Raw genomic sequence first — 14,873 nt, forward strand, 5'->3', positions numbered from 1 at the left:
GGAGATGAGCAATTGCATACTTATAAATGATCCAAAACTAACCTCAGAGCAAAAACACCACCACAGGAACATAGACTTGTTAATCTAAGTACACTGACACTTTTTTGATCACATTTACACTTTCTACAACAGGCCGTCATAAGACCTTAATACAACCCTGCAAATATAAATGGTGTGAGCCTGCCTGGTGACCGTGACAGTGGAACCTAATGCAAGGCTCTCAGGCACTGGGAACAGCATGTTCTGTGAAGTAGATTAAGAAGTTACACATTTCTGTCACTGGGGAATAGAGATTCTAAGGGCTTTTCTTTAAAAAAAAAAAAAATTCAACTTCAAGATTAATTTTATCAGGGAATTACTGAGGGGAAAATCCTGAAGCTCCCTATGAGGGAAGACTTACCTTTCTTCCTTAATTTACATGAGCTGCATGCGGTCTCTCTTACACAGTTCCTACCTGTCAAGTCCTGCAGTTGGGCCACAGTGACAGCTGTTTTTAATTAATTATTTTTGAAGGCCTACAGGTGTGCAACTTTACTACAGGTTTCAAGGCTGTGGAGAAATGCATGGGAAAATATGTGAGACAACCAGTTTCATGGGGTGATTGGCAAGTCCAGTATGTAAGAGAAATTATATTACTGATATTTATTGCATGTGGTTTATGAATTCTGATGATTACTCGCCTCAGAATATTATACCTGGACCCCTGTGCTATAGTTGATGTATAATCCTGTGGGTTACTGAAGAAAACTCCAGGTTGTCATGGTTGAAACCACAAGTACACAAGTAGATAAATGGACTGACGGGTACATGCATATGTATGTATAGGCCTTGCTAACGTACATATAGGCTTGCAGGTTACTGTGTATTGAACATTGCCAAGAATGTTTTTGACTTGCTTTAATAAGTGAAAAAACAAGGCTGTGAGAGTGGGCAATGAGTATTCCAGCTTCGTTCCTGGAACGAGGCAGAAATTCCAATATTTACACTGCATGATCTGAGATTTCCCTCAACTCCCCAGTTAGCTTTGTGTTAGTCTAGCAGAAAACTTTCCTGGCAGTGCCGCGCACAAATACCAGTAAACGCTCACATACTCCCACATACGTATTAGAAGTCCCGTGCCTCGGTGTCTTTATTGAACCATTCTTTGTATTTGATTCTTGCAGAGGGATCCACAACTTCACAGGTGGCACGTCACAGTCTGAGCTACATCCAGGAAATAGGAAGCGGCTGGTTTGGAAAGGTATGTCTTCCTGGCATGCTTTCAGTTCTTTGTGGTCAGCAGCAGGGGGGAGAACTGGAAGTGGCATTTAACGTGCCGAGTGACAAGAGGCCCTCTCTACGTCACCGTGAGCTCGGTTCCCAGCCACTCTCAGGCTCACTGGCTTGGTGTTTTGCTGGTGAGCTGTATTGTCCTGTTGACAACATTATCCGTTTTCAACAACTAAATGTATTTTATTTTTTTAAATGGCAGTGGATATTGCTCTGGCATGGAGATGGTGTGGAAATGCTCTTTATTTCTGCTGCAGTTCAGTACAGGCCTCTGGCAGAGTTAGGGTTACTAAATAGGCCACACTGAGCCGTGCCTGTCTACTCCAATCACCAGAGCGGGGGAATGCAGAAAACAATTGCACAATCCTTTTATTTTATTTTAATTTGTACTTCTTCTCCAGTATTTCTCAGGAAAGTGAAACAGGCTTCCCAGTAGATGTTTTTAAGTGCACATGCTGGCTCACAGAGGGCCCAGGATGATTGACGAGTTTCAGGACTGACGTGGGGTTCTTCCTCTCGCTCCTTTCCTGAGGATGGAGGGGGCCAGTGACATGGCCCCTTGCGCTCTGACTCTGCGCCTGTGGAAAAGAACAAACATCCTCTGTGCTTGTGCTCTCTCTTTCTGTTGCTCTCCCTCACTCCCTCCCCCTCTCTCTCTCTGCTGCCTAGCCTCTAAGTCCTTGTCCCCCCCCTCTACATGCTCTGGGGGCTGCGTTCAGGAAGCTGCACTTTCCTGTGGTGCTCTATAAGAGGCTGACTGGGCTGCCTGCTGCTTTTCTGCCCTCAGGTGCTGCTCAGCGAGATCTACAGCGACCCCGGGCCGGCTCGAGTGGTGGTGAAGGAGCTGAAGGCCAACGCCAATGCCAAGGAACAGAACGAGTTTCTGCAGCATGGAGACCCATATCGGTGAGAGCACTGTTAGCGCACTAGCATTCATTTCTCTTTGCAAATCACTGTTAGACTGTGACACGGTGTACAAGGCGGATATCTGGCTTCTTTTGTTAAAATGTCTTTGCAAGGTGAGCGTGAGGTCACTGTGCCACTCCAATTTTTTTTTTTTTGAAATTAAAATAAAAATTGAATACTTTTGGCTCATTGAGGAAATATACTAAATTGTTAGTACACGGTCTGAAGAGTGAGAAAATCTGAGAAGAAACAAACAAGGAAAAGCAAAACCACTTGAAAATGGTGAACTGTGTAGAACTGTGTGAAACCGATGCATCACAGAGTCAGCTAGGCCGAGTGTGGAGCAACTTACTCCCCATGTCTGGATCTGCGGTATGGGAGGGTGTGCTGGTGCTTAGTACTTTTGCAGTTCAACAGCGCCCTCTGTGTGAAGCTACGGTGGACTGCACTGCATTTCCACTGCACAGGCTGCTAAAGGTATCAGTGTTTTAAGACTTGGGGTTATTCTGTTTATATATTTAATTGCTATGTTTATTTTCCAGGGTCCCTTAGTGTTCTTATTAGTATTGCAATTGATATCTTACCCTATATATGACACGCTCCATGCTGAGAGAGAAGATTCTAATGAGAAATTGCAGTATGAGCTGTGTGTGTGTCTGTCTGTCTGTGTGTGCATTTTGTAGTAGCTGTGTCCTCCATCGGATCCAGTTTATATCTGTTTCAGTAAAACATGGAATGGCATTGACCCAAGCACAGTCAGCCGCACAGTACTCTCTCACTGACACGGCTCTTCTCTCCTAGGGTCCTGCAGCACCCCAACATTCTGCAGTGCCTGGGCCAGTGTGTGGAGGCCATCCCCTTCCTCCTGGTCTTTGAGTACTGTGAACTGGTAAGTGTTTCAGACATCGCCCACACCCCTGCTTTCCTGCCAACCACCTGAGATGCTATGAAAACAAATCATGAAATAATTCAAAAAATGTTGGTGGACCTTCTTCAGCCATATTTTATTTGGTCATAAAAGGTGTCTATCTCTGAAATTCTATTCCTAAAGTTGTAGTTGAAAGCTTTCCTTCCAACCTTTGAAACTTGTTATTCAGGGACTCATTTAATTTTTTTATTTTTATTTTCTTCTTTAAGGATCCAACCTCTGTCACCGTGACGCAGAGCACTTGATTTTTATTTTTAAAAATTCTCCATTTGTTTCTGTGTGGTTGGCTGTTCTCGATACGCTGTGTGTTTCAGCTTCCGTGCCTATTGAGGATGGGTTACCCAGTGTCAGATTTTGTTTTCTTGTGAGCTGCCGATTATATGACCAGAAGCATGAGGTTTGTCATCGTGTTGTTGCAATGAAGACCATCCCTGGCTATGGTACAACCCTTCTCTTAAAAGGCACTCCTAAAAAGTAAAAGTAAAGGAAGCCCAACTCCTTACAGAGTCTTAAATATTCTCATTGCAGCCCCCCTGGGTACAGTTACATTTGAACCTGTTGCTTTCTGACAAGCTAAAGCAGAGGCCTATATTTGCTATTGTGGGCCCTTTCAATGTTTGTGCTGTCCTCTGGCTGGATGGCTTTGATATTACAGGTCAACGGAACCATACCTCTTGAAAAAAAATTAATGAATAAGAGAAGTCTATATTCTTTATTAGTATTGAGAAAGTTAATCTCTGCTTTTAATGTCCACTGAAGATTTAACCCAGAATGTTGCCTGAACTAATGCCCCCTTTGAAACTACTCTCTCTATGCAATATAGAAGTATAGGAGTGCATAAATGTGTGATCTTACTTCTCAAGTCCAAACCTGTCAATCCCCACACCCAAGAAATATTGTTCAGTACTGCTGGACACAGGTTTTCTGTTTTGGGGTCTGAAAATAAGATTATGGGACAGGGGAACTGGAAATCATACTGAGATTCCCTATGTAAGGGATCTTGTTTTATAAGGCAGTAAAAGTAAATCTGTTCTCTGGCATTCCTTTAATGACATCAAAGACTGTAAATCCTTCGCAAACTAAAATAAGCCACAGAGTTTCTGAACGTTTTGAATTCCGACTTCGCTGATTTACTATTCTAGCTGAACCACTGGCAGCTTGTCTGTATGAAGCGTGTGAACGAAGTGAAGTAATTGGTTTCACATTTTTCTTTATTTTCTTTATTTATTTTCATACCCGATTCACCTTTGGGCTGTTCAAAAATAAAACCAAATCACTGCCCAGCAGGAGCTCAGCAATCGAGGAGTCCCTTTCCTTTTACGAATTGTAATTTTAATGCCTGTGGTTTGTAAACTGTTATGGCAGTGCGCCATGGGGCACCAGTCCACTGGGGATGAGATCATCCGATGCCCTGGGTTGCGTAATGCTGCATGGGCTATCAGTAGCACAGTTCTCCTGAGCCGGCCCTTTGACATTGTATATCGCATTTCTCTCTCCTTTAGACCATTAGCAGGTGTTTTGGCTGTTTTCATGTCGGAGAGAAATCGAAATCCAGTGCTGTGGGATTTGTGCGGCTGAAAATGAAGCCTCCCCTTCTGTGCTCTGGAAGTGCAGGGTACAGCGTGGTGAAATAGGAGGCAGACAGCGATGGTGTGATGTGTGAAAATAGACCGGGAGATCTCGGGAGTCGTCTCAGCACTTCTCAACTGCTTGGCTTTTGCTTCAGCAAAATGCAGAGCCTAAATGATTTGGCCGACTGGTACTTTCTGCTCATTTTTGAGTGAAGATAATTTGTCCACATAATGAGGGTGGCAGAGAGAGCAGAGGCAGACATATCTGTGAGAGAACAACGCTGAACAGTTGTAGGTTCTGGCAACGGGTTATTTGCCCGGTCCCTTCATCTGGGGCCACTCGACATTCAGCAGCGCAAGCAGGAACATTTTATAGTGTACAGTGGTTTCGCAAAAAATCCAAATTAAACCTAAACCAGTCATTTGCACAGTGAAGCAATATACACTTCAATAAACAGCCCCTCAGTAAATGAGGGACATCAAACTTGAATCGAGAGTATACAGTAGAACTAAGAGTTAACCAGAAGGTTGTGATCTGATCTTCTGTAGTGGATAGTGTGAAGCAGGTGTATGTGGTTATACCCGGTAACATTTGGAAGTTAAAATATATGATTGTAGACCTACATATGCAATCTAGTTAGGCAACCCTTGTCCTCGTCCTTGCAGATGCTTCTAGTTTTTGTTAACCCTTAATATATTAATTGTTTTATTGATTGACTTGCTTTTAATTACAGTCTGTCCCAGGTGCTTACTAATGGATGATCTGAGAGAGCCCTACCACGCCATGTTGACGATGCCTTGACCTCACTGAACCCAACTGTAATAGAAGCCATTACGATGTGAAAGTGGTGTTTTTCTGCCATTGCACCTTGAGAGCGCAGTGATTCATTGGTGTTGCCCTCCCTGTTTGAGCTGTAACTAGGAGTAACCCTGACTCACTGCATTGCGCACAAAATATAGCTGCTGCAAGCAACTGGAGCGCCAGTACGGAATGCCAGTTGCTACCCCACTGAATGACAGTGCCCCGCTCCCTGCTCTATCTTTGGGGCTTCCTACTGCCGTGCAGAGTGGCCTGGACCACTCCTGCTCTCTGATCTCGTCAGATTTACGGGCTCGTTAAAAGGGGTTCCGGACATGCGTGGTGTTGGCACAGCATGAGGCAATACTGTGGGCCCCCCCTTGCCAGCCCAGGTCACCCCTTTGCCGTGCTGCCCGGGACAGGCTATGCTTCAGCGGCTGATTTATGGAGGCCTCTGTGGGTCATGTCGTTAGAAAATGCTCCACAAAAAGCCTCCCCAAGGCCACAGGCACCCATGGTTGGACAGGCTCCTCTATGCCTTCCGCTGCCCCTCTGCTGCATACACAAGACAAGGACTCCACCCTGAGTCAGCCAGACCAGATCCACTTCCCTGCAAACCAGTCAACTGCTATCAGCCAATTCACTACAGCATCCTGACATGCTGCTTTGTACAAATGGCTATATACACTGTGTACTGTCATGCATTTGCAAAGAATTGTAGTTTCTCTATCTCTCTCTCTCTCTCTCATCAAAGATTTATAAAAATAATTGTAGTTAAGGGTGTATATGTATGGTATAGTGTGGTGTTTTTAGCTTGCTACAGCTCATATTGATACAACTACATTTCCAGTACTCTAGCCAATGAGCAAAGCTTTACAAATATTGCAGAGGATGGAAAAAGGCTTGGGTCAGCATTTGCAGATTTGGATCAATGTGCAGTGGCTTTCCTGCACTTTCAGCCTCTTGGAGCAAAAAAAGTGTAATCTAGAAAGCATGTAGCAGAACATCTTTCACTTTAAATATTTGTTAAACTGTCTGTAAACTGTAAACCTGATGTACATTATTTGCATGCACTTCAAACAAGACCCTTATCAGCATGTAACCATTTGGGTGAATTTTTCATGACAAGGCCTAACCTAATACTCTTGTAAACACTTGTCCGTCTGCTGCAGAATTAGAGAAGTCCTACAGCTGTCCCAGCCCTGAGCACACGTAGGTCAGAGCCAGCAGCCAGGTACACAGGCCAAATACTGTACAAGGAAACTGGCTGCCTGTGGATTCCCCCTCTGGCACAATGCTGAGTAACCAGCAGCCTCTTGGCTGGCGTTGGCAGTTCAGTCTCTGCGTGCATGTTTCGGGAGATTTGTGCAGATGCAAGTGATTTGTTTGTTTTATCATGACACTTACGATTGTCATCTCTATCATGGGAAAGGAAAACCAACTGTGGTTGTTTAAAGTGCCCTCTGACAGTTCGGACGGAGGAGGATTTTTCACTCCTCGATTGGGAATATTTACAACCATGTCAGATTATAGTGCCGGTCCCGCAAATCCAGATCCCATGCCCACACCTGAGCTTCATACATGATTGGCATGCACTGGTCCAAGATGTGAGAATGGAGTGCTGTGCAGTTTCTGTTTTGGTTTGCCAAACACACTCTTCATTTAGCAGCAACACTTCCTCACTCAGTACAGACATCTTTCACCCAGCCAGTAACAGATATTTAGCTCTATAGCGTAAATGTAAGTATATTAACACATACACTAAATACATACACTAAAAGAGAGAGTTTTGGAGGTGGAGTACTGGCTGAAGGGTGAACACAAGGCCCTTTCCCAGGGAAAATGCCACTGAAGGTTATTCTCATGGGGATGTGGGGTAACAGATTGTAGGGTGGTTCTGGTATTTGAGAGACAAAGATAAAGGAAAAATATATATTTTAAACAAAGCTTCAATTAACCAGCTAACTCAGGTGCTGCTAATGGCATTTATTCAATACAGTGACGTCATGGTGGCATTCGGAAGAAGTGAGTTTATGAAAAAATGCCCTCGGGACATGGTGGCCGAACACAACCCTTCTCAGATGGACTCTTCTCCTCACAGGAAGGGTCTTATCAAGGTCATAGGAAACCTCACCCTGTGTGCAGTCCTAGACCTCTTCTGACTCTCAACTGCTAAACTGACATTGCCTCTTTTATTTTTTATTTACTGTGACACAGCATATAGCATCCGTTATGTACCCCTGCCCTTATATGGTCTAGGTACCGGAGTGCAGTGATTGAAAGATCATCACTCCTCTCCTACAGTCCTGCTTTGAATCGGTGGGGAAAGGCATTGCTGCCCCCATGTGGTTGATCACATGGCAGGTGTAAACTTTTGAAAAGAAAAACTAAAATCAAGCTAGGTTCAGCCCTGTATCCTGAAACGTATTCTAGCTGGTGCCAGTCATATTCTATTTAATTGTTGGGATGTGGGTAAACTTTCATTTGGGTCTGTGCTCCAAGAATCCTCAACATCTGTCTCCTAATCCTCACCTCCTCTCAGGAGTACACATTTGCAACACTGGGCTTCTCTTGGTACAGCTAAAATCAATCAGAGGCCTAGGTATAGGTTTTGTTTACTAAAGTGTAGCTTTTAGGTGGCAAATGCCTGTGGCTTTAATCCGTTCAGTGGTTTTCTCTCTCATAGACACGACAACACAAACCTGAAAGGATTTGGAAGTCCAAAGAAAGAAAATAACCCTAGAAAATTTAATCTAGGACTTTTTATTGTTACTCTCCCCCTTCATCCAAGACTAATTTAAGGTGTCTGCGACTATGAGGGAGGAGAGCTGGAGGTTTTGATTAAAGGGCTCCTTTTGATTTTTGTTCCTCAGGGTGACCTGAAGGGATACCTGAGCCAGCAGGAATGGATCTATGGGAGCTCGGAGCTGCTGCAGCTGCAGAAGATGGCGTGCGAGATCGCTGCTGGAGTGGCACACCTCCACAAACACAACTTCCTGCACAGGTACGCCTACTGTACCCTGACCACTGTGCCCCAAGCCAGGCCACAAGCCGGGGAAGACAGCCCTCAGACTTCTTCTCTTTCTCTGAATGTTTTCATGCAAAATGACTGGTATAGGGAAAGGAGAATAACTTCCCTTTCCCAGACTTAGCGGTAAAAGTAGCCGGGGATAGTAGTACTAGTCCTAATTAAACTGACCACTACCTCATTTTGATGCCTTCTGACAAGTTAGTTTCCTGATGGAAAGAGGGGGCGGAACAAGTTTATTCCTCATTGTTAAACTGTGGTAAGGAGGACAGCGTAGGTAGTGTAAAATATTGGCTGGCCTCATAATGTTGTACACAGATTTTAGTTTTAGCCACGAAGTCTTGTGTAAGGTGTCGTTTGTACTCATTTTTTGTTTCCTGGGAATCGCGTGGGTACTGTTATTCTGAGATTTGCTTTCGAGTTTGGGCAAATGCAGAGTATTAATTTAAACTGTATTCCAAATCTGTTGTTCTTGGGGTTTGGGGGTGTTGGGACCATGCTGGTATTCATGTTAAAGCATATAAACACAGTATTCCAATCAAATATTTTGCAGTATGGGATCCCATCATGTTCAAAAACACACAGCTGAGAAGTTAGCTCAATACATGACATTTATATTTATCTTTTTGGCTACTTCAATTGTTTGATGTGCTTATTGCATGTAGTCCTGTTGCAGTCTCATGTTCCTGCGTGTTTTGTTTGGCCTTCGTGTGGGAGCTGTGGAGTCTCAATGTCTCCAAAAAAGGAGACGCCAACTTCAAGGGGCCATTTTCGTTTTTCATTTTTACCCGGAGGTATCGCTATCCAGGCGAGTGGGTCGGGGGGTGTAAAGTAACATGCGGCGCTCAGCTAATCTCCTCTGTTTTGCATGCTCAGAATAAGACGAAAGGTGTTGAATTACACAGCTCTCATGGATTATTGGGTGTCACTTGTCATCTGTCAGAGGGATATGATGAATCTGCAGTTTTCATGTAAAGGAATAGGATGGATTCACATTAGTTTTTTTTTCTCTCATTCCCAACTTAACAGCTCAGAAGGAACATGCAAGATTCTTGAACCATTAAACCACCAGTGAAAATATACTGGCTCCCACTTTAGGGTGCTGATATGATTTACTACCCTCTCTGCCCTCCCCCACCCCAGCCACGCACTGATCACTTCATCTGGATAACTGCCCTTGCACAGCTGTCCAATGGGAGCACTGCCTATACTGGATGTGTTCAATCTGTCAGCGTCCTGCAGTGACTGCCCACTTTTTCCTTTTATACGCCAGTGGGATCCATCTTTAAAGCCCGTCTCCTTGTTTTCAGGGAGTCGTGGGTTTTGGCCCGCATCACATTAGATGGAAAAATAGGATGTAGGGCACTGGAGGAAGGGTATGTAGCCCCTTTTGCTCCACTTTTCGTTTGACAGTACTGAAACCCTAAACCACAGAGTTGGGGCAGGTGTATTTAGCAACCGCTACTCAAGCAAAACACCTGGCTTTAAGAAGCAAATTAAATCATTTTAATCAGACCAGAGTGCCAAGATCACATATGCCCAGGGCAGTTAAGTTGGCTTTCCGAGCAATTACAAATATTTCATGCTGCTTAAAGCGATTTTTAGTTTTGAAACCTTATTTATTTACCTCACCATTAATTGGTGGAAAAACTTAAGTTCAAATTAAGGTAGCCAATATTTTAGTTTGACTGGAAGTCCAAATGCCATATTACCTGGAAACGTTTGTGGAGGATGATAGATAAAAAGGTGCAGCACAGAAGAATACAGATTAGGATTCAGGATGGAGAAATGCACAGTAAGCACAAATAACCTGGAAGAAATCACGCCGTGTGAAGTACAGTAATGAATGTGGCAATGGCAGGTCACTGCGGTGGTTAACTTTGCACCTTCCATTTGGTCTCGATATTTCTACTGAGCTTTACCTTGTAGGGAAGAAAGTTCAGAGCTTTATATTTCTTTTCCTTTCCATTTTTCTTTCTCCCCCCTTCCCTCTCTCTGCATGGTGGCTGGCAGTGCTGTATATGTAAGCTGTGAGCAAGCCCTGTAGAGGAGGTGGTTTTAAATATCCATCCATTTATCTTGGTAGCTACAGAGGTCTTGACAGTGTCCCTGCTGTAAGTGAGAGAGAAGCCCTGTATCAGCTATTTGCTGGGAGCTGGAACTCCATGAGAGAATTTTGCAATGCCAAGTAGAAACATGAGCCCCCACCCTGTCTGCCCTCTCTGAGTGAACCACCATCTGTCCTCCCTCTCTCTCTCTCTCTCTCTCTCTCTTGCTTACCCGCTCCTCCTCCCTTCCCTTGTCTGCTTCCCTGCCTCTGTCCCGTGCCATGGATTTGCCTGTGAGGAGCGTGTTCCTCTCTAGAAACAATATCCTGGTGCTGAACGAGTGTGTTGGGAAAAGCTCCAGCATCAGTGATTTTGTTGCTAGGGGGAGAATGGAAACGGCTGGACTGGACTCCTCTCACCTGCCTTCCATGGCTCGAGGGGTCACTGTGGACTCAAGTTGACTGCAGTCCCAGACGCGGGGGGAGTGTCGGCCCACAGGAAGCGAGCGAGGATTGGTATTGATGCTGACGAGAACGGGGCAGTTCTGCTCAGTTTCACCCACATGGTATTCCCCCCCCAAAAAACTCACTCGATTGCCTGGCACCCATTTTGGACATGCTGTAGTGTCCTCGATACGGTAGATAAAGAACATTTCTCCTTCAGTTATGAGGGCTGTGTTGACAAGAAAAAATTGCAAAATTATGACAAATAGGAGATTACTTTAATTTTTTTAGGTTAAGGCCCTATATAAACCCACCCAATCTCCAGTAAGGACACTGGCTCCCCCTGCATCACATGACCATCCCTCAGAGATTATACTTTTAACCAGTTCTAATTGGCTTTGTATCTTGTCTTATATTCATATTGGTTCTCCTGCTCACTATTAAATCAAGCAGCACTTGGGGGAGGTCTGAAATATGAATGCCAAACAAATCACAAGAACCGCAGGGCAATTATCTCTTTGCTGAGCTCGCTCCAAACACTGGGCCCTGTGTCAGGACCCTGCTGTATTGATCAGCCTCCACATGAGGGCAGCAGAGCTCATTGTCATGGGTGCTATTCTTGTGCTGGAATATTCCCTGTAGTGTTTTTCTCTCTCATAGACAGGACAACACAAACCTGAAAGGATTTGGAAGTCAAAGATCCATGTGAAAATAGGCATGGGAACGAAAGCATGATCTGTGCTTAGACACTGAGATCATTAAGTGACCGCTTAACTTGGAATTCACTTCACTCACCAATTAAGGCAATTTTTTGTCTTGTGTAAATGTAAGACTTGATGTGGAGTGTAGGTTAAGCCTTTGCCTATGTTTGGGTTTGCTTTTTAGTGTTTATTGCATATTTGATTATATGGGTTGTTTTGTGGTTTTATTATAAATTTGATTTAATTATAAGTAATTATTAGTAAAATTATATTTGTTATAATTAATTTTATTATATTGAGAGCACCAGTTAAATTGAGCATTCAGTACACTGTGTGCCACATTAATAAAACTTGTGTTATTATTGTACATGTCTTTGGTAATTAAGTAAGTGCAGTACCTGTGCCTGAACACTAAAACACAAACAGACTCCAGCACTGCAGTGTCAGGATGTGTCCTTCGCCTGCAACCTCTTCTTCTTTTCTCGTCACCAAGACAGTGCTGCCATCCTGGGACCACTGAGATCTGCTTATCTGTGGTTTCCTTTCCCTGTCTTACCTCAGCAGCGGTCACTGGCACCATTTTTGTTGAACTTGAATAAATGTTGTTGAATTTTTTTTTTTTTTTTTTTTTGAATGCCATAAAGCTGATTTTCCTGACAGATTGGCGCATTTTCATGTGTAATTGCAGTGTGTTCTGCTGACGTGATGCAGGACAGTGCTGGGTGGCTCCGCGTTGAGAGGACTGTTCCAGCTCCATTAGGACGAACTGCGCTACATTACCCATTATTGATTAGCCTGCCACTGACACTGCTTCCCCACTCAGCATATCCACTTACTGATGCACGTCTGCAAACTCCACCCAATCTCTGGCATTCACTGTTTTTTTGTTTTGTTTTTTTGTTCCTCCTTTTTCCTTCCAGTGACCTAGCGCTGCGGAATTGCTTTCTAACCACCGATTTGACAGTCAAAGTAGGAGACTATGGGATCGGCCCCTCCAGGTACAAGGTAGGCTATCCAGTTTTCCCAGTGATCTCTCTCAGCCTGTGGTAGAAATCTGGTGGAGGGCGGGCAGGGCCCAAGGAGCAGGGGGTGGGGGTGGTTGCTTTTGGGGTGAGGCCATTCTTTGACATGGGGTGTGGTGGACACTGTTTCTGAAATGCATTGAAGCAGTGCATTTTTTTATTTTTTTAAATAATTTGTTTTGCCACCAGAGTAAATACTGCCAGCAGGGAGTTGGTCTGCGAAACTCATTGTCTAAATTGAGCTGCGTTTTAGTGTGGGTGTTTGACCATGAAATCCTCCCTGACTGCCACGTCCAGTCAGGAGGGATTAGTGCCGTCTCATTCAGGTGATTAGTGTAGTGCGTGTGTTGAGACTTACCGGCCTGCTGCTCAGCATATTGTAGGCGAGTTTAGTTACACTTGCAAGGGGCTTCTGAGACTGGAACCAGAGTATAGTACAGCTCATTAACTGTGGCCAGTGAGACCTGTTAAATTGTGTGTGTGTGTGTATGTATGTATATAAGTGTGTATTATTATTAAGAAGAATAATAATACTTTTATTTTTCCTTTCAATAACACTGCCTGTTACAATCTCTAGCTGCACCAATTTGTCTTTTCGTAATGTGATCTAGGTCTGTATGAGGCCTCAGTGCACTTACAGCTGTGTGTTATACCTGGGTGTATAGGGGTAAGGGTTTGATGTCTGAAGCAATGACTGTGCACACGAATGGGGTTTGCAACATTGGTGTTGGTGTGTATGTATGTGTGTGTGTGGTTGGTTTTGTTGTGTGTGGTTGGAGTGTGTGTGCTGTTTTTGTGGTGTGTGTCAATGCAAGTGGTCTGCGGTGTGGTGACAAGATGCTTTCTCCCAGGAGGATTACATCACCACAGAGGAGGAGCCAGCCGTGCCCCTGCGCTGGATGGCCCCGGAGCTGATTGGAGAGCTGCACGGAGGCGTGGTCACGGCAGAGCAGACCAAGCCCGGCAACGTGTGGTAGGTCCCTGTCTGCCGTGTCCAGTGTCACACCCCAGCAGGGGCAATGCCCTTTCCAAGGCTCATTCTTTCAAAATTACCCAAGTTAATTATGTACCATGATTCCATATGAACCGTGAGTGGAACACAAGCTTTTTTTTTTTTTTTTTTTTGCACTTTGTTTGTGATATAAATCTCTATTTATAGTTAGTCTGCCGAAAGTCTTGATTTCAGTCTTTCTCAGTTAACAAGTAGTACCCATACATTTTAAAGAGCTGAGGATTGTGAAGAGGTTAGTGATGGATGGACATCTGTAGAGGTCTGACAGGTAAATGAGAATGACAAATGGTGGTCCACAGAAACCAATTCTTAGCTGCCCTTTGCGAGCTTTTGCTGAGATCGCAGCATGGGGCCAGGCGGAGTCCAGGCCCGATCGCTGTCAGGAATGTGGGCGCATGTGCTTGTGTGCAGTCTTTGCAGGGCCCTGAACTCCAGGCCCTCAGTGGAGATGTGCCACCCCCACCTCACTCTGGCCGGGCCTCGCAAACAAAAGCCACACTGGTAAACAGGATGTCTGTTGTCTTTCTGCCCAGAAACAGGTGAACTGTTAATAGTTATTCAAACACATCTCTCGCCGGTCGCAGTGGCCATTAACCGGAGCTCCAGATGGCAGCCTGGCATGTGGCCAGCAATTTCCACTTGTGGTCTCCATCCCATCAGTAATTTTATTAGTCTACCTTTCTCTTTCCATTTCTGTCAATGGCATTATGCACTTTAAATCTCTGTTTTGAGTCTATATGAACACTGACTTGCCTGCCATTATATAACTTTTTTTTTTTGTCAATGATAAGGCAATCTATCTTGCAGATATTAAACCATGGAGCTGTATGTGTCAAGAAATAACATCCTTTTATTTGTAATTGAACTCATGGGCCTATTTTTTTCCCCAATTATGCAGAGGTTGACAGTGATGTAAATGTTGAAAGCATGAACGTGCCATTATGTGTGTCCTGTTTGTTCCTGGAATAATTTATTTTGATTTAACAATTAATTAATTTTGAAATTAAGGGTCTATTACACTGCAACATCTTGTGTTATTAAGGAAGCTTACTGTATACATAGCAACTGGAGGAAAAACAAAACTCCATCTTTATTTAATTGCAACCCTATGCAACCATGTTACAGACATTATCTTTTATGTAGTTT

The 14,873-nt window shown here is 44.1% G+C and overlaps 1 protein-coding gene across 2 annotated transcripts in view; it reads left to right on the forward strand.

Moving 5' to 3' along the window:
• Positions 1-14,873, forward strand: part of lmtk2 (lemur tyrosine kinase 2) — a 58,145-nt gene that overhangs the window by 30,353 nt on the left and 12,919 nt on the right. For both annotated transcript variants that reach the window (XM_066689859.1, XM_066689860.1), the window contains exons 4-9: positions 1,164-1,240; positions 2,057-2,175; positions 2,977-3,064; positions 8,347-8,477; positions 12,614-12,698; positions 13,567-13,688. In XM_066689859.1, the coding sequence (XP_066545956.1) occupies positions 1,164-1,240; positions 2,057-2,175; positions 2,977-3,064; positions 8,347-8,477; positions 12,614-12,698; positions 13,567-13,688 (622 nt within the window). The remainder of the gene's footprint in view (positions 1-1,163; positions 1,241-2,056; positions 2,176-2,976; positions 3,065-8,346; positions 8,478-12,613; positions 12,699-13,566; positions 13,689-14,873) is intronic.

The sequence above is a fragment of the Amia ocellicauda genome, chromosome 17, assembly GCF_036373705.1.
Source record: "Amia ocellicauda isolate fAmiCal2 chromosome 17, fAmiCal2.hap1, whole genome shotgun sequence".
NCBI lineage: Eukaryota > Metazoa > Chordata > Actinopteri > Amiiformes > Amiidae > Amia > Amia ocellicauda.